This window comes from Henckelia pumila, chromosome 3 (assembly GCF_033568475.1).
Source record: "Henckelia pumila isolate YLH828 chromosome 3, ASM3356847v2, whole genome shotgun sequence".
In the NCBI taxonomy this organism is placed as follows: domain Eukaryota; kingdom Viridiplantae; phylum Streptophyta; class Magnoliopsida; order Lamiales; family Gesneriaceae; genus Henckelia; species Henckelia pumila.
Window position 1 is genome coordinate 158088024 of NC_133122.1, and position 24820 is coordinate 158112843.

A 24820-nucleotide genomic window follows, 5' to 3' on the forward strand; every position below is an offset into this window, starting at 1 on the left:
CCATTAATTTACACACACACACACACACACATTCCATTAATTATTTCCATTTCATTTTTATAATATAGTAAGAAAACCTAATATTTATATACCTCTCTTTGTAATGAAAGTAGCTAACTAGCTTTAAAACTAATGGTGATTGATTCTTGTTTTATCCAATATACGTACCCTAATCCTACAAGAAGTTAGATCAAAGAATATTGTTGAATTATTTTCTCATAATTTTGGCCTTGACAAAAGAACCCATAAGCATGCAGTGTGCACCAATAGTGTCTATGTTAAATCCTCTACAAGCTGTCAACTTTAAATTTGGAAATTAAGAAATCATGTCTGAATCATTATTAATCATGCACCAAAAAAATTTCGGCAACCAATTCTGTATAAAAGAACAAAGTCAATGAATTATTTGGTTTCAGGCATAAACATCCAAAAGCATAAAAAACTCATAACCAAAAGATCCACCTCTAATTAAAAATAGATAAATTGGGACAGTAAAGTACAGCTGCATTTCCATGAATCCAAATCTTTCATGATTTTTTGTCCAGAATATGATATAATCGTAAATAAATATACGTACCTAGTAATCAATATAATCTTGTATGCATTCCGCCCATTCGGAACGGACTTCATTAATTTCTTCCATTGAGTACTCTATTTTCACGAACTTCAAACCATAAAATAAATTATATTATTACCCAAATAAATTTAAATGACTTTGGAAAAAAATAACAAAACAATTATTTGAGAAGATTTACTATAGAGGACAGTGAATTCTTTTCACTGTTAACATTTCCTTCAATAATATCTTTCATAAATCTCATGACATAATAACCACATTGTTTTGCATCTGGTTGTCGAGGACCCTGTGTAGAAGAAAGCAGAATTCACTGTCTACAAATAATATTTGTAGATAAATCACAAGTAAACATATATATACCTCTTGTTTTGTGTCTGACTTAGCAGATAACTTGTCACTGTAAGTCTCCATCAGAGTAATTCTGGTATACTTGGAAGGAACTCTGCTATTCAAGCTCAGTTTCGTAGCCTACAAGTAGAGTGTAATTCCAGTCAAAAAACATGAACACAAAAATCATTCAGATCGAGCGTTTCCAATCATGTAAGGAGAGGTGTCAATATTGCATGTGGCTAGAATATTGCCTGTATAGATATGCATGGAAAAACATGTTATCATGCTGTATTAATCAAGATTTGCAGCGGAAAATAACAACCACATTAAAGAGCTTTCGTTAATAATTAAAGGTCATGAGTACAATACAATAAGAACTCGTTTCAGATTAGTTATACATGCATTTAGATATATATCATAATTTTAGATTGAGAACACTAGAACAGACCTTTTCCTCTTGGGGTTTGCTTCCTGTAAACCATGCATGAGATGTAAGGGCATCAATTTGTCTCCTCGCAAATGCCTGGTAGAAGTACGTACATAGCCATACAAAAATGGAATTAAAGTTATAAAATATTTTTCAGTTTCATCAGTACTTTTACGAAGGTGATTTATTGTCAATGAGTTGAAGACATACCCTGTCAAGAGGTATATCTTTTGCATGTTGAACTTTCGTTTGTATAACAAAACTACTCGAATCAGCCAAGATCCCGCCAACTTCAACAAAGTCAGGAAAGTTTCCACAATATCTTCCTGATACAAACAATGGACATCCAAATGACAGGTCTGGTATATGAAATGGATGAAACTGCAATGAGATCGAAAAGTTATAAGTTGGATAGACATGTTACTCAAAATTCTGTATAATCAATTAAAGCAATGATTCGAGATAATAAGATTAGAGTGTATAGTAAGTGTGGAAGCATTTTATTAAATACTGAAAATAGGGACATGATCTAATGCAATTTTGTTCTCTGCGATTTAAATTGTGATCATATATATATTCTGGTTAAACGAAACAGTTAACAAACAAAGTATTTGTTCAGTTCTAATGATATTATATGATGACACTGTCATAATTCATCATACCTCAAGTGAATCGAGATCCTTGGAAGCATCAAAGCTTATTTCTGCAAGTATAACTTTTGACGCATTACTATTTGTCAATTTAATGAACAATATAGGAACATTCAGCTTGAAAATTTCATTGAAAATACCATATCTGGATATTAAAAAATGATTCAATGAACTCTGAAAGCAACAAATTTGATGGTTATACTTCAAAAATCAGCAATTAGAAATGAAGAACATGATTGTGAATGTGAACTAAGGAAGAAAAAGGAGAATGCTTTAAAATGGATATTTCTCTCGGTACTCTGCTATCATATATACACTATAATGTATAACTGAAATGAGCATTCATTCAAGTAATAAAAAGACTAACTGGCTTATCGATGGAATCCTTGATAAGGGTAGTCCACAACGAATTCAAATTTATAACCACAATGGAAAACACATCAACGCAATAGTGAAACAACAATAAAAACCAGCAGAATAGCAAAAGGAGCGCACTGCTCACCTCAATAAACACTAACATACAAAAAAAAAAAAAAAAGAGCTCAATCCCTGCTCAAGCTCGAGTTCATCATCCTACTCGAACAATTTCAGTAAAAGAGCATACTGCTCTTCACGCTTCTTTTGCAAAAACTTGAAAAGGAAAAATGATAAAAGAGCAACTGACACAAGCATAGTGGACTAATTAACAACAAATCCACAATCTTAATCATCCAATTCTCCCTCACAGGCATTTCAACAAACACTTAACTTACCATCAAGAGGACTGAATTTTTTTCCTATCTTTCTTCAGAAAAAATAAATTCAACGATGTATAACAGAATTAAAAAAAAATTATATGACATTGAAAGAAATCGGTACCTCCTTGAATCCGATACCTTGAAAGCAGAGATTTGGCTACTTGTGTTTTCTCCTTCCCGTATTTTCTTCTTTTTCAAGCTGAGTTTTCAAAAATTTCAAGTCAATAGGACGTATAGATACCGTTTCAAAAGAGAAATCCCACGCATCCAAACTTGAACATTGTTTGAACAAATCCCCAAAAGAAAAAAAAACACAAAACAGAGTCTCGATTTTTAACCCTTTTCTCGACATTCACCAAAAGCCCAAACAACAATAAATATAAACCCTCAACATATACTAAAATACCACGAAGCATGAGCACGAAGCAAGAGAAGAAAGGAACGAAACTTACACAGTGAAAGTCGCGACACTGTAGTTCCGATCCAAGCATTAAACTCACGATTGAATTCACGATTGGCGTTGCTAAGGCTTGGGCTAGATGCAAGGAGGTCGGACGACCATTTTTTGGCGATCTATCGGCGTCGGAGGTGAGCTGGGTTGAAGGGGGCGACGGGTTTGGCTAGGGATTGGGTTTCTCCCGTTTCTTCACTGAAGGCTCAATGCGTGTAGTGTATAGGTTATTATGTATTATATCGTGTATATTTTTTAAATTTAATTAATAAATGTATTATATTGTGTATATTTTTTAAAATAATAAAAATAAATATAAATAATAAATAAAAACGACAACGGATTACAAAATGTGTTGTCGTAGACCTCCAAAAAATGCACATAGACAACAGTAAATTAAAACCGTTGTCGTAGATCATAAAAAACCCGCTCATAGACAACGGTTTTTAAAAACCGTTGTCTTTGATATATATAAGACAACGGTTTTGTGAAAACCATTGTCGTTTTTAAATAAAATATGGCCAACAACAACGGTTTTTTTAAAAACCGTTGTTAAAGACTAAAAGACAACACTTTAGATATAAAACCGTTGTCTTTATAGTGTGGTTAATTCATATATTTGTTGTAGTGATCGTTGAGCCAAATGATTTGGGTGAAGGGTACTATTGAGAGATGAATTAGTTTGTTGCAGATATGAAATTTGAGGATTTGGTGATAGTCCTAATTGAGTAATTAAATATTTATTGACGTTTAGTTGATTTTGTGAGGGATTAGGAAGGTGCTTTTGGGATAGAGTAAAATAAGTTACGTAAGTCATTTTATCGATTCTTTCCGAAAATATTGGAATCCTTCTTGTAGTTCATGCATTCCTTGATTCGCATGACATTGTTCATTGAAGATTCAGTCAATTTGGCTTCGAATGATATTTCGGTTATGAATTTCGGAAATTCATATTTCTTGAGAACTTGAATTCCAAATCTGGACATGGATATTGATTTGGGTAAGTATTTTTATTCTATTTCATTGGGATCTCGATTTTATTTTGTTGACATCGGATTACACCTTGAGATTTTATTTTATTTTCGTTGAGTGCGTGCGGATTTCCTCGTGTGTAAGCCACGCTGACAACCTTGATTTTGATTTGTATTGATGGTGGACATGATGTCATACCTGTTGGCAGTTGATCATCTGATTTAGTGTTTATTGATTGGCTCGTATCCATTGTTCATGGAGCCTTGAATTGATTCGCTCACCCTATGTATTAGACTGCAAACGAGGTGTTTCCTTTTTGCAGATTTGTTTACCAGATTATTGTATTTTGATGTTGTTCTGAACCATGTCTCTTCGATTTCGATTTTATTATGACCCATCAAGTTATTTATTGAGCTGAGTTATACTGAACGTCGTCTTGACATTGTTTTGGCTCGTAACTGATAGTGATTGTTAGCACCATTGGAATTTAGTGTTTGGCGGGCACCAGATAGAATCGTGGGACAGTTGATATCGAGGTTTTGTTGAGATCCTATTGTGATTGAATTTCAGGGCTCTTAGGAGTCGAGACTACCGTTAGTGGAGTTCACCTAAAGCATCAGTTTTCAAGCATCCATAGTTATGGCTCCACACGATACTTTTTCGAAACAAGGTGTAGATCTTCCGTGCATTGGAACGTTGTTGGCGAGAGGATTCTCTTAGGTTCTGAGTTAGTTCAGCAGACTACAGATATCGTGGTTCGAATTTGGGACAAGATGAGGGCCACACAGATTCGTCAGAAGAGTTATGCTGATCGACGACTATGAGACCTTGAGTTTGCTGTTGGAGACCTTGTATTTGTGAGGGCGTGATGCGTTATGGATATGAGCCTCTGCAGTTGGCGTCAGACTTGTCGTCAGAGGAATGACTAGAGCAGATCTTAGCACGGGAGGAGCAGATACTTAGAACATGAGTTTTTCCCTTGGTCAAGGTCCGGTGTTAGAATCAGTCAGAGGAGGAGGCTCTCTCGGAGGCCAAGGTCGTTATGCGGACATATTGTACAGAGCTTATCGGTACTTACTCCAATTTCGAGGACGAAATTCCATTTAAGGAGGGGAGAGTTGTAACGCCCCAAAAATTTATTACAGAATTAATTGGAAATTAAAATAATTATTGAGTTGGAAAAAAATAATTATTACTGCCAAATGAGTTATAGAGTGTATTTATAAAATACACGTGCCAATTAGTCAATGAGTTTGACTATTTTTTAATATCTGATAATTTTGGCATTTTGAGATAATTATTGAGATAATGGAATTAAAAATAATTATTGATGCCAGATAATTTAATTTGGAGAAAATAATCAGTTTGGGTCACTGGTCAAAGCCTAAAATTGACTCAATTTATTTATTGGGAATTAACTGGTCTAGTTGCCAAGTCAAAGTTCGCTATTTCAGACAATTGTAAAAATGTGTTAAATTACATATTGGAGTAAAATAACACAAGAGCATTAAAATGGATCAGACTGGGTAATTTTAGGACCAAATTTTATAATATTAAGTGGTACACTCTCTCTCACACACTAAACACCTAAATCACACACTAAACCCTAACCCCCATTCACATCCCACCGTCGTCGATTGATCATGCCATCTTGTAGCTCTCGTCGAGGCGATCACAACCATACCAAGAATCGTGAGTTTTGGTGTCCGATTTGGTAAGCACGACGTCGAGAAAGGGGCGACACTATTCATCATCTTCCTCGCGTGAATCATCGGATTTCAGGTCGATTCTTGTTGTTTTTGTGTTGTTAAAAGGTTCTAGGATGTGCGTAGATTATTTCCCAAGCTTATTACATCATTTTCAGTCGAAAATCGCATGGATCAGAGCTTAGAGCTCGCCGCCGCCGCCGCCTGTAAATCGCCAATTCCGGCCGCGTCAGTGGTCCTCTTTGGTCGGGGCTTAGTCCATTAGAATCGTCTTGTCAAGTTCTACAAGCCTGCAAAATTTCAGAATTTTTGGAGTAGTTTTGCAGATCGCCTCCGCGCCACCACCGTCGCCGCCGTCTTCTCCGGCGAGCCACCGGCCGTCGACATGCTAACCATTTTTGATCGGTTCGACGTGATGGATCCTAATATCCAAGTTTTGAGTCGAGATTCGAAATCGTTAAGCGGTGAGAGCGCAATAAAGTTCGATAATTTTTGGTTAAAGTTTGACCAGAGTTGACCAGGGTTGACTTTTGACCATCATATGATTTTTCGCAGATCGGAAGCCCGTTGAGGATAATTAGAGGCAGAAATCAGCAGTTTAGGAATTTGAGCTTCCAAAATTGGACAATTATGAGATTTCCGAGTCCCGATACGCGCAACCGCAACTGTATAGGTTTTTCGTGCGTTTTAAATGCAAAGGCATGTTATACCCTTCCTTGCTCACACCGTTTAGATCAGTATATTCACTGTTTGGTTACTAAATTGTGTTGTTGCATTTGTATGTGGATATAATAGCACAAATTTTAACTCATGCATTATTCACGTTTTTATGTATTGTGAATGATTTTTCTGTCATGGCTAGGTCTTAGTTGTTGTTCAATGGTTGATGGTTGGATTAGGTCCCTTTGGGTGTTGGTTTAAGACGTCTTGAACTAGTGTTGGCTAGGTGAACAGTTGGATGGTTGTAAGGGTGGTCTATCTAGCAGGCAACTCAGGCAGGGCTCGGACGAGTGGGTTGTCTGGGTCGGGTAAAGTGTATTAAGGTCATATGTTATGGTTTGATTCCGGATTATTTTATTTTAGGCCGGATAATTTATTTAGGAGTCCAAGTGTTTGGTTTATTCATTGGGTCAATTTTTGTTATTGGGTCTAAGATGTTTATTGGACTTAATTTATTTATTGGGTCTAATATGTTTATTAGGCTTGAGTTGTTTATTTGAGCTAAAATGTTATTTGGGCTTGCATGAATTGATTTAGTTATTGAGTCAAGATTATTGGGCTTAAGATAGTTATTGGGGGCTTAATTTCTTAATTGGGCTAAATTCGTTAATGAGCCTAAGTTGTTTAATTTATTTGGTTGAGATAAATTCTAAGTCAGGCTCGGTACTATTGGGCCAATCTAAGTTTGATCTGGGTCATTTTAAGTGTGATGGAGCTTGTCTAAGTATTTTTGGGCCAGTATAAATGTTAACGAGTCAGTCTAAGTTTATGGGCTTTAGTTAAGGGGCAACAACTCGAACTAGCCAGTGGCAAACAAATAGTTCGTAAATATATATTTAATAGATGTATATGTATATTTTGATATAAATATGATTTTTATGGAAAATGAATTAAATATATATTTACGGGCAAAATTTTAAGAAAATGATATTTTTAAGTTCATGATTCATGCATGTATCTTATGATGAGATAACGGGCATGTAAAGAAAATTTTTTTGGGAAGTTGAAGTGATTTGTGACAAACACGGGACTGGAGGTCGGGATACCGGGCTCGATGAACTTTCCACTTACGATTATGAGCCTATGGATCCCCAATGGTTGGGTGAAGTGGCATAGGGCGTTAGGGGTACACCCCACAGGCCGCCACCACGTACGATGGATTTAGATTGATCAATCGAATTAGGTTACACTTCACTGATATGACCCACAGAAAATGATTTTTATGTTTATGACATGTCAATGCTTATGTAATGTATTATGTTACGTATTATGTTATGATTTAGATTACGACGCAGTTTATGCATGCGATTTTACGATCATGTATGCATTAGAATCCTCAGGTTATTTTTATATACGTTATGTGCTTGCATGTGATTTTATTTAGTAATACTCGTTATTAAAGGTAGAGCATGATGGGCCTTTAGACTCACTAGATCTAAATGATGTGCAGGTGAGTTTTATGTTATTTAGGAGGTTGTGGTCCCGACTGGTGGTGAAGACCTCTGTGCATCCGTGGCGAGCTAGCATGCCCGTGACCTTCGCCAGCTCATGTTTCAGTTGATTTAGTTTATGATGAGATATTTTATGTATTGAGCTATTTTCCGCACATGTTTACTATTTTTCATTAGTTTGCATACTTTTGAGATTATAGACGTTTGCATGGATTTTAACCTGTTCGAGTTTTTAAACTTTTAAGATGCAATCACTTTTTATTATGTATTAAATTTTATGAAAATCTATTTTAAGTATAGATGCATATATGTATGGGCATATGTGTAACATTTTAAAAAAAAAATTCCTTTGAGTTAGGGTCGTTTCATTGCCTTTCTTGGCAAGGACACCGAGATTTCTCCCGGCCCCACATTGCCCTTCTATTTTGGTAGTGATCCCGGGATGTCTACCGATCTCGATTTACCCGTCTATGGCAAGTGAGTGAGGCATCCCCCACCCATCAATACCCTGTCTCGTCACAATCAAATCACTTCGTTCAAAAAAAACATTTTTCTTTTCTTTTCCTCCTTTGACTCGACATTAAAATACTTAGCATGCATTGAAGAGAATTTCTTTGTAACCTTTTTGCTTGACCCAAGGCCAAGGCTTAAAGACACATGTATGCATTTCTATGAACGAATACTCAACACATAAAAGTGGGTATTAGGTGAGTAAGTGTCTGCCCCTAGGTGCTAACCCATCCTTAACTCAAATTCTCACATACAAGGCACAACCAGAGCAATCGCACCAAAAATCTCTTAACTCTATCATCCCTTAACCAAATTCGACTCCGCTCAAACCGACACTCTCCAAACACTACCAACTAACCAACGGACCAGTTTGTAACTTCATTTGAATGCCCAAGCAAAATTACCAAAAACTAAAATCGGACAACCCACTTTACTCCTAAAATTCTGCACCGACACCCTAACTTCAAAAACCCATAACTTATTGAAATCTTAACCGAAACGGGCCCATTATATACCGATGCAACCGCAACATCATGAAATTGACCTAGGACCAGCCCTAAACATGCCCAGACCTCGTCCAGATCCTCCCCTGCCCCAAAACCGAACTGCCCTGTCCAAGCCAAACTCACTCTACAACAACTCTACCTTGAGAAAACACCACCAAGACCTATTTTCTTACCCCCACTTTCTTCCGAAAAACTAAACACACTCCATACCATCTCCTAGGACTTATCACAAACACCTAGGCAGCCCCTTACCACACTTCAACTCCACAATTCAAAATATCAAGATTATGCATCAAAAAGCCTCCAATTCATGAGTAATCAATCAAGACCAATTGCCAAACAATAAAATACACTTATATATTTCAAAAACAGCCCAAAAATCATGCAAATTCAAAACTTATAGGGCATGAGCTACTGAAAATTTTCAAGTGTGCCAATATGCATCAAAACCCATCATTTTACCCATCACAATGCATCATACAACTTCCAATCAACAACATAAATGAAATTTTCAAACTTTTAGCATAACCCTAGCTGGAAAATCATAAAAACCGAACCCATACAAGCCAAAATACAAGGCATTTCGAAATTTGCAAAGATTTAAGCTCAAAACATAGATAGCTAATTTGATTGCCCAAGGAAAAGCTTATACATGCCTTAGCTTAGCAAAAACCCAAAGAAAATAGGGAAGGGGAGCTGGACACCACGTCCAACAGCTAGCTAAGCACCCTACACACAAACTCGATCGGCTGCGGTGGCTGGAAGGCGGCGGCGGCAGTCGAAAGTTGAGGGAGATGAAGAAGCCGATGGTTTGAGTTGAGGAAGAGGGAGGGGATCGGCTAGTTGTGGTTTGAGGGGTTAGGGTTTGCAAATAAAATGATTTATGGGTTTTAAAAGTGGAGTATGTTGTGTGTACATATGTGTGTATGTATAGGTGTAAGTAATTAAAAATAGGTGTGTGTTGCTTTTAAAAGTACAACTCTATAGTACAACTCTTACCTACTAACTTACACTAATAAAATTTCTAAGTTTTAAAAACCCCAAATTAAAAATATTAAATTGGGTTTTACTAATCCGGGTTTATAAAAATTCTAACTTTTGAAAAAGTTAAAGAATAAGCCCAATATTGCAATACTAAAAAAAAGATTTATGATACCCGGAAATTCTTAACTTTATAACTCTCATCTAATTTTCCTCCTACCTCCCTCCTAAACTTTTAAAATAGCAAATCTTGGAATTTACCGCCAACAATCCGCCATTGCCATACACCGGAACTGGAAGCCACTGTCTCAAAAATTTCAATAATAAAGAACTTAAAATATTTTAGCACTTAAACTTTAAAGGAAATTTAAGCAATTAATTCCAAGAAATTAATTTCAAGCAATTAAAATCATGATTATTAAAAAGAATTTTAGGCATGGAATTTTAAATTATGAAATCTTAGGTGCTACACTTATCCTTTCTATAAGACACCGGGAAAAAACGCTTGTAAAACTCAGTTTTAAACACGCTCCAAGAAACCATCGTATCTCGATTCTCTAGTGCTTTCTTCATTGAAATCCACTAGCTCTTAGCAACACCCTGAAGCTAATGAATAACTAACCTGATTCGGCGGTCATCGGAATAGTCGAGAGAATCGAACAACTGATCAATTTCCTCCAGCCAACTCTCACAGTAAACTGCATTCTCGGTACCCTTCAATGTTGGCGGTTTGAACGACTGAAACCTCTTCAGTAAGGTTTCTATTGGAGTCGCAGTGACATCCATCACCTCAGCCTCAATACTACCCTGATCATTCGGAGGAGTTACTGTTGGTCGTTACCTGTTCAAAACTCTTTGAGGTGCCATATCTGATATTCAAGAGATTAGGACACAAATACCTCAATTTAAAATTCGGTGCCCTTCAACCTCTAAGGAATTTGGATACAAGTCGAGAATTAATTACAGTTATATCTCAAGTAGTTCATGCTTTATAAATTAAATCACATAATCATGTAATTCAAATAATTCTCAAATAATAAAGCATGATCTCATGTAATTCAAATAATCAATTAAATAACTCAATCACATGCGAGAATCCAATTCAAGCAGACTCGATCTACCCCGCTCACTTCTAGTTCAAAACCAAGAACTTATCTCTCTGATACCACTTAATGTGAGGACCTCGGTTCTAATCATCTAATCAAAATTAAATCATGCAATTCTAGACAGAGAGTTAGAAGAATTAATCAAAGAAATTTTTTTTTAAAGGAATGCCCGGACCCCGTGCACACCTCCGTGCACGGGTCCGTGCATTAAACTGTAGCCACTACTCGGAGACTACAAAGTACACAGACCCCGTGCACCCCTCCGTGATCAGGTCCGTGTATCAAAAATACACTAAAAGTTCGTTTATCTGCCTGCTTACACGAACCCATACACAAAAATGGCACGGGGTCCGTGCAAGACCAACTTCAGAAATATAACAAAATCGAGAACACACGAACCCTTACCCGGAGGTGGCACGGGGTCCGTGCCCTACTACACCAGCAAAATAAAAAGCTTAACAGATTAGATGTCCATGCTAAAACAACTTCAAATTATGTTCTAAAACATACATCACAACCTCAATTCAACAAAATACAATACATGATAATTCTAGAGTTGTACATTTATTCAAACTAGTAGAACATGCTTCGGTTCTAGGTTCCCAATACAAAATACATATCAATTTCGAATTACAAATTCGACTTCCAAACACCAAGTACTCACTCTATCATCACATCCCATCTAGCCATGCGATCTCTTACTCGATCCTGCCCTACCTGTTGCCAAGCACACATACAAAGACGAGACAACAGCCGGATAAATCCGGTGAGAATAATATTTCTAGTAAAAGCAACAAAACAAGTAATATCAAATAATATATCAAAACCATGATATAATGACAACATATTCCAATTAAGAAATAGAATGAAATGCATGACTTTAAATTTCGGGATTATCAACTCGGATAATCAAAAGATAGCTCGGTTCTCTTTTGGGATACCGAGTTCAAGATATCACACAACTTACCGACTCTCCCGATCGAGGTGGATGATGCATATCTCAATCCTCTAGACTCTGGAGCAACTATAAGGAGCCTCGGGCTATTGGAGTAACTCGACGACCAATGTCACTCGATTATAGTCCCCAAAACGTCTAATTCAAAATGAAAACAAATCGTTTTGGCTCAATATGAATGCGAGTGCAAATCTAATGCATTCAACATAATTCAAGTAATTCAACTAAACATGCAAGTATGTGATTTCAGGAAAAACTCGGACTCAACTCGGATTCGAGTATTCGACCCAATACAATTCGATGTCGATTATACCTTTCTCTTGATCCACAGTGCTCCAAACCTGGATGATCAAATGATAAGCTCATATTAAATCTTATTCCAATTCAATACAATCGACAAAAGAGAAATCAATAATATACCGGCTTCAACTCTATATCGATCCAAATTCTGCAAACTCGAACTCCAGTTCCTTCAAAACAATCTGTACAGAAGTAATAAAGGCTTGAGATCAATGTTCAACTCAATCGAAAACTCGGTTCAAACAATACAATTCGTTCGGTATTCCCAAAACTCAAACCGACGACATAACGGCAAAAAACTGAATAACCGAAAATCACAACACCAGCAAATCAATTCAACCAACTCATAACGATAGCAATATAACCATTTCAACTCAAAACCAACAAATCACATAAACCCCATTTTCGAACAACACTTCAAAAATATTTCTGATCTGACTGAAAATAAACGATGTCTACTAGCTCAAGAACAACATATCCGAAAATCATTAGATTCCAACGAAATCCGAAAACGAAGAACGACTGATCGAAAAAAAACTTACGATAGAACGAAGCCTTCGATGTCGTGATCGCGAATATGCCTTCAAATTTAATTTCTATCGGACGGATCGAGCGGAAACCGGGACTCAAAAGCTTGAAGAGGCGTTTTTGTTCTTCAATGGAGGGCGCATGGTTGGATAAGGAGAAGGAATAATTGAAAAGGCTTAGTCATCCATCTAGATATATGACTTAGTCAAATAGCTCAAATTGTATTTTTGCCCCTGAAATTCCAAAAATTACAAAATAGTCCCTGATCAATATCAATTCAGCCCTCGAATTCTATAATTTCAGAAAATCTCTAATGACTCAATTAAGATAAATTTGGGGCGTTAAAAAAATCATTTTGTATTTTATAAAAACAATTCACATAAATAAAAAAAGACACATAAAAACACATAATTTCATATTATTTATTACTTTTCTGCAATTTATTAAAAATGTGAAAATTAAAATAATATTTGAGATAATCTAATCGTTTCAAACGATCATATATCATCGCAATCCTTCTTCTTTTTTCTTCTTTTTTCCTTTTACATTTAAACAAAAGCAAAAAATAATAATAACTAGCAACTGAGGCACATGTGTTGCACGTGTATAACGAAATATATGAATATTGGATGTATACATTTGTATATAAAATTTTATTGTAAAAGTACTTGATTGGGATGTGTATATTGTACAAATTTGAATATTTTATTTGTAATGCAAGAATCAGTGTATTAAAGATATTAAATTCTTGATTGAGTGTTGGTATTTTCTTGAACAAGTGGTGTGCAAATATAAAGACGACAAAAAAATGTATAGTGGTTCGGATCAATATGATCCTACATTCACTTGATCCAAATAGATCAATTCACCATCACCAAGAAGAGTTGTACAAAGTAACTCCATCATAAAATAACTACATCAGGGAATTGATAAGCGCACATTATTCTGTCTCTTTCTCCGATAATTTTTACAACAGCGAGCCAATTCCACGTTTTTTGTTTCTTAATTCTTTGTCTATTACGCCATACCGCTAATTTCTCGATGAACCTTGACAATGAGAGAAAATTAAAATCTTCTTATGCTCTATCGCTAATTCATCCATGAATCTTCACAAATTCTCTACAAATGAGAAAACATGATGAAAATACATGAGAAACAATGATATGCAGAAATTACTTTAAAGGATTATAGGTATAGATAACAACGAAACGAAGGAAAAATAAAAAAATATAACAGAACCCGAATAGTTCGATACAATTCTGTAGGTAATGTATTTTAACAAATTCAAAAATGAACGTAAAACCAATAACAGTCGTCGTGAATTAAATAACAAAGAGCGACTGAGCGTTGCTAAATAGATGCTTACATGTATCCCAAAAATAGAACAATCGAAAATTTTTATTAGTTTGTTTATTTTTATAATTTTAAAATTAATGCAACACTTAATTCCAGAACTTTGTTGATTGCTATTAAACTGTATCTAAAATTTATAAGTATAACAATTGAATCTCAAATTACAAATCAATACGACATTTTTTTTAAATTTGTATATATTAGGTAAAAATTAGATATATGGGACATAAACTCCATTAAAAAAAAATGAAGTTAGAAGAGAAGATTCAACTTTTTCCAACAAATCAATGCTAGAGATACTATTTATTTGCATGAAGATCCCATTTACTAAATGGGTTTGCATATTTGGGATCTTTCATCAACCTTCGGTGATCTCCAATATTCTTGGTCTTTACTTGATTAGCAAGATAGTAAATTATATTTTTCCTAAAATTAAAACAAACAGTACCTTAGCATGAGGTGGGCCATATGCGGCGGGCTTATGTACAGGAGGGTTGGCAGCAGCAGAAGGTCTTGAGGACGTCAGACCTGCCTTTGAACCTTGTCCTGAGAGCAATCACATATCAATACACAAATGTTCCATTACAAACACAAAATATGAAGTATTGTGTAGCATGATTAAAATGAAAGAGATTGAGTCATATACCGATAAAGGTAGGTCAAATTCAGTATTTTTCTTGCAACTGAGAAAACATATACTTAGATAAAATAGTAACTATCAACCAGTAAACATATAGAATTTTTTTCTATCCATATAATTGAACATAGAGAAGAGCAATGCGAACAACAAAGAGGACAAAACAATAGAATTTTTTTCAGCATCAAGTTTACACAAAGCCTTTACATTTATGTATTGCTGGTATCTTTACATTTTATTGAAGGCTTTAAAATAACGGTTAATTGTTAAAAAATCTTCCCATCACATGTTTTATTATAATTCAGTCTCTGTCATATTTTTTCTTTTTCTGCACTCCCTGATCCATTAAAAGTTTGTTTCTACTCTCTGGGCCCACAAATCAGTCCATGTGTCATGATTTTGTACTCAATTTGAAATAATTAATGCTAAAAATATATATATCAATACGTAAATTAAATATTTTTGTACTCAAATATCTTAAATTAATACCAAAAAAATTGTTAATTTTTGTGATTTTCAAAATAATAATATATGTCAAAAAAATGATGAACAAATATTTTAATATAAATATTTTGTACATAAACATGTATGTATAATAAGTTTTGGTAGTAATAAAGTAATTCAAATGTTATACTCAAAATCTTGATTTTTGTACTAGATCTCAAACTATGAGTACTCCAATATTGTATATTAGTACCGTATATTTAACTTTTTGAACCGTTTTTTATCCATGAAAAAAAAGTGAGATCGGGGAGTTCAAACAAAAATTCCTAACACGGGAACTTATTCTTAATTTATACTTGGATCAACCCAAGCTACCCAAATCTTGGGGGTTCCTTGGGTCGACCCAGGGTGATCCAAGCCTTGGGTCAACCCAATGAGTTTTGGGTCGACCATGGTTGACCCAGAATTCATGGCCAAAACTCTTTTGGTTAACCATAGGTAGTTCTTGTTATTTTGTACCCAGAACTCTTTTGGTTGACCATGGGTAGATCATAGACAGAGCATGTAGTGTTCTTGTTATTTTTTGTGATTAAAATAGTTTTATTCTTATAATTTATGTGAATTTTGTAGGTTATGCCTACGGTAATCGTTGTTCATTTCGATGGTAGATGGGAAGCGAGTGAAGAAAAAGTATATAAATAGAATCCCGGATCGAATTCAAAGTTTGCTGCTATTCCAGTATATGATGATTTTTTTTCTTCTTGAAAATTTAAATCGTGAACTATATAGAGCTGGGAAAATAGAAGAGTCTGCCAACCTGAGGTTGAGTTACCTTCTAGAGTTGTCGTGCAACATTCAACCGATTTATATAGAGAATGATCAAGATTTGAAAGCATATCTGTATTTTGGTTGTCCGAAAATGAGGCCAGTGCTTAAAGTTGAAATTTAACATGTTGTTGGTTTTTTGGATGTTTCTGATAATGTGCATGAAGTTGGTATTGATGAAGGCAATACTAATTATAACGATCAAAACTCTTATGATGATTATTTTGATTTGAATATTGTTTCTTTGGATCGTAATAATATTAGTGAGGCTTTTGATGAGACAAATGTGGTTGCAAATAATGAGGCCGTTGTGGTTGCAACTGTGGATATTGATAGCGAGCCAATTGTGGTTGCAAGTAATGAGACAGTTGAGATTGCAAGAAATGAGTCAGATATGGTTGCAAATGTGGATATTGTTAATGACACATTTTCATTCACAGATGGTTCAAACTTGTTTGTTGGTCAAGAATTTCCAAACAAAGATGCGGTGAAAAATTTGTTAAAAAGAATCAGTTTGGAAGCATGTTTTGAATTTGAGACAGTAAAAAGTAGTCAGGTGGTGTATTCTGTGAAATGTACCGTGGCTAATTGTAAGTGGAGAATCTGGACCTCAAAGATGAAAGATTCACATGTATTCTCCATTCGAACATATTGCAATACACATACTTGTTATTTGACGGGGAGGCGTAAGAGAATCCGTGGAGCTAGTTCGGTTGTTGTTCGTGATATGTTGGTGAATAATTTTCAAGGTAATCCAGTACAAATAACACCAAAAGCGGTCATGGCGATGATGCGCAATAATATGAATGCTAATATATCATATTACAAGCCTTGGAGAGGAAAAGAACTAGCAGACAATATTTTGAAAGGTGATCCTACCAAGAGTTTTACTCTACTGCCTTGTTATTTGCACATGGTTGAGAAGATGAACCGAGGAAGCATAACAGACATATGTGTTGACGAGAAAAATCGATTCAAGTATATGTTTCTTGCTTTTGGTGCGTGTGTCAGGGGATATCGAAGCATGCGAAAATGTGTGTCAATTGATGGTACATGGTTGAAAGGCAAGTACAATGGTGTTTTACTTGTGGCATCTGCACAGGATGGAAATTATCATCAATATCCTTTGGCGTGGGGAATTGTCGATGGTGAGTCTACTTCTTCGTGGAGTTGGTTTTTGACGAAGTTGTTAGAAGTAATACCAGACTCGACTGATCTGGTGATAATTTCAGACAGACATCAGGGAATAATTAATGTTGTTTCTAGTGTTTATAAAAATGCACATCATGGTCATTGTGTGTGGCATTTATCCCAGAATTTGAAAATCAGGTGCAAAAAAAAGGGCGCAACGGAAATGTTTTTGCAGATTGCAAAAATTTATAAGCAAAACAAGTTTGATGTTGCATACAGTGATTTTAGGAAGAGATATCCTGAGGCTGCGCAGTTTTTAGACGAAAGAGATACACTTGATCGATGGACTCGAGCATATTGCCCAAATACTCGTTACAATATTTTGACGACAAACGGGGTTGAATCAATCAATGCTAGACTACTTGAAGAGAGAAAGCTTCCTATAATATCACTTTTAGATTCTTTGCAGAGACTGGCATCATCTTGGTTTGTCCGATATCGTAACGCATCAGTTGCAGCTAACAATAATCTGACCCCTACCATCGAGGGAATTCTTCGCAGCCGGTTCACTGATGCCCAAGGAATGCAAGTTTTTGAATTGGGCCGTCTTGAGTTTGATGTTCGGAGTGGTCGACACTCGGCCATTATGGACCTGGAATCTAAAAGATGCACTTGCCGAGTTTTTGATATTGATAGATTCCCATGTGCTCATGCCATTGCAGCCAGTTGGTTAGCGAATATTGACTTGTATCAATTGTGTTCAGAGTATTATTCTACGATGACATGGTGTATGGCTTACTCAGAGACTGTCTATCCAGTTCCGGAAGAAAGTGAATGGCCACCTAACATTAATTTTCCAGTTGTATTACCTCCTTGTCTACAAAAAAAAGTGGGTAGAAAAAAAAAATAGAATTCCTTCGATTGGAGAATTTAGTAAAAGATAGAAGTAACTTTTGTGTTTTGTAATAATGAGTTAAAAAAACAAAGAAGCAACCTTTGTGTTTTGTAATAATAAGTCAAAAAAATATCTTGTCCAAAAAAAATTGGGTCGACCCAAGAAGTTTCTTGGTCAACCCAAAAACTAAGAGTTTTTGGGTCGACCCAAGAAGTTTCTTGGTCAACCCAAGAGTTTCTGGGTCGACCTGGGTCAACCCAAGCTACCCAAACTTGAAAGATTATATATTAAAATCGTTAAACCAGTGGATTCAACTATTAAAACATGTATCATTATATAGCATACACGTAAAAATAACGGATACATATGTTATAACTTGAAAGATTATATATTAAAATCATTAAACCAGTGGATTCAACTATTAAAACATGTATCATTATATAAAATACTCGTGAAAATAGGATATACATATGTTATAACTTGAAAGATTATATATTAAAATCGTTCAATCAGTGGATTCAACTATTAAAACATGTATCATTATATAACATACTCGTGAAAATAACGGATACATATGTTATAACTTGCAAGATTATATATCAAAATCGTTAAACTAGTAGCTTCAGCGGTTAAAACATGTATCATTATATAAAATACTCGTGAAAATAGGATATACATATGTTATAACTTGAAAGATTATATATTAAAATCGTTAAACCAGTGGATTCAACTGTTAAAATATGTATCATTATATAACATACTCGTGAAAATAACGGATACATATGTTATAACTTGCAAGATTATATATCAAAATCGTTAAACTAGTAGCTTCAGCGGTTAAAACATGCATCATTACATAAAATACTCGTGAAAATAGGATATATATATGTTATAACTTGAAAGATTATATATTAAAATCGTTAAACCAGTGAATTCAACTATTAAAACATGTATCATTATATAACATACTCGTAAAAATAACGGATACATATGTTATAACTTGAAAGATTATATATTAAAATCATTAAACCAGTGGATTCAACTATTAAAACATGTATCATTATATAAAATACTCGTGAAAAGTTTTTGGGTCAACCCAAGAATTTTTGGGTCAACCCAAGAGTTTTTGGGTCGACCCAAGAAGTTTCTTGGTCAACCCAAGAGTTTCTGGGTCGACCCAAGCCTTGGGTTGACCCAAGCTCTGTTACCCAGGGCTTGGGTCAACCCAAGGCTTGGGTCGACCCAAGCTTTGGGTAAACCCATAGCTTGGGTCAACCCAAGCTACCCAAACCTTGGGGGTTCCTTGGGTCGACCCAGGGTGATCCAAGCCTTGGGTCAACCCAATGAGTTTTGGGTCGACCATGGTTGTAAATCGTTAAACCAGTGGATTCAATTATTAAAACATGTATCATTATATAACATACTCGTGAAAATAACGGATACATATGTTATAACTTGAAAGATTATATATCAAAATCGTTAAACCAGTGGATTCAACTACTAAAACATATATCATTATATAACATAATTGAGAAAATAAAACCTTAAATTCATCAATTCAAAAGAAATAAAGATCAATGAATAGTCCATTGATTATCAAACATATTACAGAGTAAAAAAAATCTAAACTCAGTTACAAGTTTGTCATCTAACTTTAATACTAGGTGATCACTTTTCTTGGATAAAGCATATCTAGCAACGGCGAGGACAAATGCTCCCGAATCCTCACTGTAAAATTAAAAAAATATGAAACTATTAGTCATCTGTCAATGATAAACATATTACACATTAGAGATATGATAACGTACTGTTTAATCTGGGCTTTGAACTCATCAAACATTTTTATAGACCATGACCTCTCAGGGTGTGGGTTGTTCCCAACAAAAGATAGCAGACGAGCAACGTTCATAAGTATAGGCCCTATGTCCTCATCCAGATCTTTGCACTTAGGATCGTGCTTTCGCTGCAAATCATATATAGTGCACTTATTGACCCCTGCAACGAGTTTTAGTAAAAACCATCGTCCATCTCTGTGGACTAGGATGAGGATTATTCGCGCCTTTGCCCAGGAGACACAAGGACATTTTGGATCCATCCCTTTAACCACCCCTACCACATTTTTTTTGAGAATTCGGTTTTCAACTTCATCCACCACGGACATCGACACATAGAAATGCCTATCCATCAGGGACACGTTTGGTGACATCACTTCAGGATGTTTTAGCTGAATCTCGAGTAATCCACGGAGAGCTTCACCCATGAGCTAAATTCGACAGAAGAATATTTTTCAAAGATAAAAAATAATTGATCTACAAATGTTCACGAATTTTAAATGCTTACACAAATCGTGACGGGCGAATTTGCGATTGTCATGGGCTTGTAGAACGACTTGTCATAATTGTCATAAAATCCTTTTATTCTGCTAGGCGAACTTACGAGCATCGATGCTCTAACTCGAGCCAACGAGTTGTTTACCTTGAAAGTAAGTACTCCACAAATGGCCTCACACCGTCACAACCTCTCGACGTGGTTGCCTCAGAACCTGACATAACCGCATTAGGAGTCACCTGAATATCTAAAAACATAAAGTTGATCATTTATTATGTTATGCTATACATAAATATATACGTAAAAAAATGCATTAACTCACCTTCAAAGGATTCCTCTGGTATAGTTGGCAGCTCAACTCGGCTAATTTTGGGAAACAATTCCCTGATCATATTATCATCAACACCTAATAGCATACATCAAACAACTTAAAATTAAAATGACAATTTTAATACATAATTCTCTTATGTGCACTTAATTAAAAATTACTCACCAACGTCTGCCTCAAGTACAGATGATTTTCTATTTTGCCTTCTGCTATAGACCATGCTATAATCTCTCTGAACATGTACCGCCGTCTGAGACCTGATCTCAGCCAAACCTGCTCTAATCTGTTCAGTCAAACTCGATCTCAACTCATCAAAACCAGCTTTCATTTGCCTTATACACGCTCTGGTGTCGATAAATTGTTCTCTCATCTCAAGACGCAATGAGTTAACGGTATCATCCAATTTACTCAAACGCCGCCCAAAACGATGCTCAAGGGATGATGTGCGGCGGGTAGGATTGGCTCCAACGTAGACTCTAGGCCCCGTACGAATGGGACGAAGAGTGCTAGAGCTGGATCTAATGGCATCAGCAGAAGGGGTGCTGGAGCTGGATCTAGTGGCTTCAATAGAAGGGTTGCTAGAGCTGGATCTAGTGACATCATGCTCGATAGGGTACTGGCTGCATATAACAGCCTTACCCTGACTCCACAACTCTAGTACCCAAGTGGTGACGACATCTGGTGCAGAATCAACAAAAACAACGGTGGTATAATACGATGACATGAGCTCCTCATAAGTAGGAGTCAAATATCCAACACAATTCTATATTTATTTAAAATCGTATCAGATAAATAAAAAAAATTATGTCCACAGCTACGATATCAAATTAATTAATATTACTTACATCTATATCACAGGCACCAAATGCTGCACTAACATCAACATCAGACGGGGCACGATTTGCAGGCCACATGTTCGTCACCCACTGAAACATCCTGGGCAAAATCAAACCGTCTACCATATCTTTTCTCTTGGCAAACGTTTGTGCCACACTAGGATAATATTCATAAGCCAAGATCTGCGAAAATTATTTCAAACAATGTTATTATTATAAATAAAAATAACAAAGTCACTTTTAACATTCAAAAAATGATATACCTGCAGAGGCAGCACAAAACCACATAGAAGAAAATTGCCATGAACTTCTTTACAACCATGTCCCTGGGAAGTATATTTCTTTAAAAGGTCCTTCTTCAAAGATTTGACGGCATCATGATAGGCTATTCTACCCCAGGGATACTTATTAAACCTATCCAAATCATCTATAAGCCTTAGACATGTACGGTCGACCTTCATGTTTTTTTTCCTACTCCCCCCACAGAATACAGTAGAATAAAAGTAAAGATTAGTCATCTTCAACTTCTCCACATCTATCCCCACAGTCTCATTTTTTCCTACGGCAGTAATCTTTGTCTCCAAATCACTAAGAAAAATTTGAGACTTACCAACAAAGTGTCTCGAGACAAAGATACTTTCTACATCTGGTAGATCTGTCGGCTCTATACTGCAGCTGAGACCTGTTATTAAACAATACTCTAACATAGAAAATCTAACTGGCCTTTTACGCACGACCATCCAAAAATCATCACTACCGTTATCAACTATCTGGCTACTCATTAGATACCACATAATTTGACTTGAAACATTAAAATCTCGGTGATACCTAACGAGGTTACCAAATGGTGACTGATCAAAAAACATTGCTATTTTCTCGTTGTTCAGATAGTTATTAATCTTTTGGGCAGTCTCTTTATATCTCGACTCAATTGTCAATTTCACACGAAAAATTGCATTTCTGCCCAGTTTTGTTGGCAAATATACCTATGAAAAAATAAAAATAAAACAAATACATTAGAACAATAAAAAACAAACACTGAATCATGGATCAAACAAATCTATGTATCTAGCCAAGCTCAAGTGAAACTCAAGCGTGGGTCAACCCAAGGCTTGGGTTTACCCAAGGAAGGCTTGGGTTGACCCAAGCTCTGGGTTTAACCTTGGGTGAAGAAGAATTAACAACGACGATGTCGATACAGTCACATTTAGAAGAAGAAGCAAAGAAGATGTGCACCAAATTGAAGCAAATTATCTTAAATTGCAGTGGAGTTGCTTCTCTAAATAAACTCATAAACACCCTGAAAATCCTTAATAAAATACTCTGTGAGCCTACTCTTTCACTTTCAATCCAGGGGGAAAAAAATGAAAGAACACGAAAAATCAATGTGAATTGTTATGATATGGGAAAGGAAATAAAAAGAAACAAAAGAAAAATCAAAACAATCTTACAAGAACCTAAAAAAAAATCTGATTAAAGACGCAAAGATAACAAAAGCAAACTCAAAAAAACAATCCTGCAAGAACCCAAAAAAAATCTGATTAAAATCTGCTACCATGAGCCACGCACCGTATGCGAAAATGGATTTCGTGCAGAAACAACAGCGGATGATTTTGATAATCAATAGTGTTGTGGGGGTGTTTTTTATCAGTATTGGAAGAGGAAAAAAACAGACTGCGGGGTTGATAATTTGTGAAAGCCGAAGAAGAAGCAACAACCATCTTGGATTTTCGATTTTTCTGCTTCACAAAATCTGCTTGTTTCGATTGTTCTGTTTCAGAGAGAGGGGTGAGTTTGACCTAAGAAGGCGTGAATGTAAATTGAAGAGGGGAGAAAATAAAATTGATCTTTCTCAAATAAAATAAAACTGATCTTATACACGATCTGTAATTGAAAAGGGAAAAGTAATTTGAGAAGGGAAAAAATAACGTGGACGGGAACAGGGGCAATTTTGGGTTATCGAAAAACAGATCATGACACTATCAGTTTTTATATGGTGCCTAAACTTAATAAATAGCAAAAGATAAAACAATATGATGGGCTTCACCACGTGGAAGGTATTTGCATGGGCCCACCTCTTCCTCGCACGTAGATAACATCCGCGTGCGAGATCCTCGCCCCATGGAGGTGCGAGTGAGGAAATGGGCCGAGGAAGTTGGGCGATTCCTCACCTGTTGTATCTGCTCTTAACTTTGCAAACATCTCTTTTGAGAAGCCTTCATCATTGGTAGAGGTGTAAATAAATCAAGCCGCTCGTGAGCTATACGAAGCTCGATTCGATAAAAGTGTTTAATGAGCTTTATTTAGATAAATAAACCAATTTCAAGCTTTATATTATTCGATTCATTAACTTGTGAACATGTTTGTTCGTAAGCTAATGAGTCAGCTCTTAAATGAAAAAAATAATAATTTTGATATTTGATTTATAAATTTTATAATTTTACTCTTGAAAAATATATAAAAATCTATTAACTTTATTTATTATAATAAAATTAAAAATTTTATTAAGAATATTATATTTTTATCTAAATAAATAATTTAGTTTTTTGTGAGCTACTGAATTTAATGAAGATATAATTTATCTTTTAAGCACGTTTAAACTCATTAAAAATTCGAATAAAATCATAAATCATTAATATATTCACTAAATAAAACTACAACTCGACTATAGTCTATAAATGATTCAAACATTAAAAAACTCGAATCAACTTCGCTCGATTATATTACTAATCATTGAGCTTGGAAAACAAGGGTTGTGACTTCTTTTATTTTTTTCTTATCGTGAGCAGAAGAAAGCTAGATTAATTGATTAAATAAGAGATATGACCCATATTGTTAAAAGAAAAGATCTGAATTGTAAAAAATAAATAAATAAATAAATATTTAAAAAAAAAAAAAAAAGTTCATGAGGCTACATAGAAATGACAATTTTCTTCACGGGTTCGGGGACGTGCGGAGAAAACCCGAAACGGGGCGGGTATAAAGAAGCTTTTTCTGGTATTGGTTTGGGTTCGAAAATTTTTAAAAATACTCAAAACATATTGGGACGAGCATGGAGATGCTATCTCCGTCCCCGAATCTACCCCGATAATAATAATAATAATAATAATAATAATAATAATAATAATAATAATAA

At 35.3% G+C, this 24820-nt stretch overlaps 1 protein-coding gene and 1 long non-coding RNA gene across 2 annotated transcripts; one reads left to right on the forward strand and one right to left on the reverse strand.

The window, feature by feature from the left end:
- Window positions 1-1349: 1349 nt before the first annotated feature.
- Window positions 1350-2066, reverse strand: LOC140886424 (uncharacterized). Its single transcript, XR_012151550.1, has 3 exons — window positions 1997-2066; window positions 1545-1715; window positions 1350-1430 (listed from the first exon to the last, which is right to left on the reverse strand). It is a non-coding gene; the product is annotated as an uncharacterized lncRNA (long non-coding RNA).
- A 3044-nt stretch (window positions 2067-5110) lies between these two features.
- LOC140889831 (uncharacterized) lies at window positions 5111-18207 on the forward strand. Its single transcript, XM_073297560.1, has 5 exons — window positions 5111-5180; window positions 6009-6095; window positions 6177-6314; window positions 15972-15983; window positions 16334-18207. The coding sequence occupies exons 1-5, from the start codon at window positions 5111-5113 to the stop codon at window positions 18205-18207; spliced, it is 2181 nt and encodes a 726-aa protein (XP_073153661.1).
- Window positions 18208-24820: the final 6613 nt, after the last annotated feature.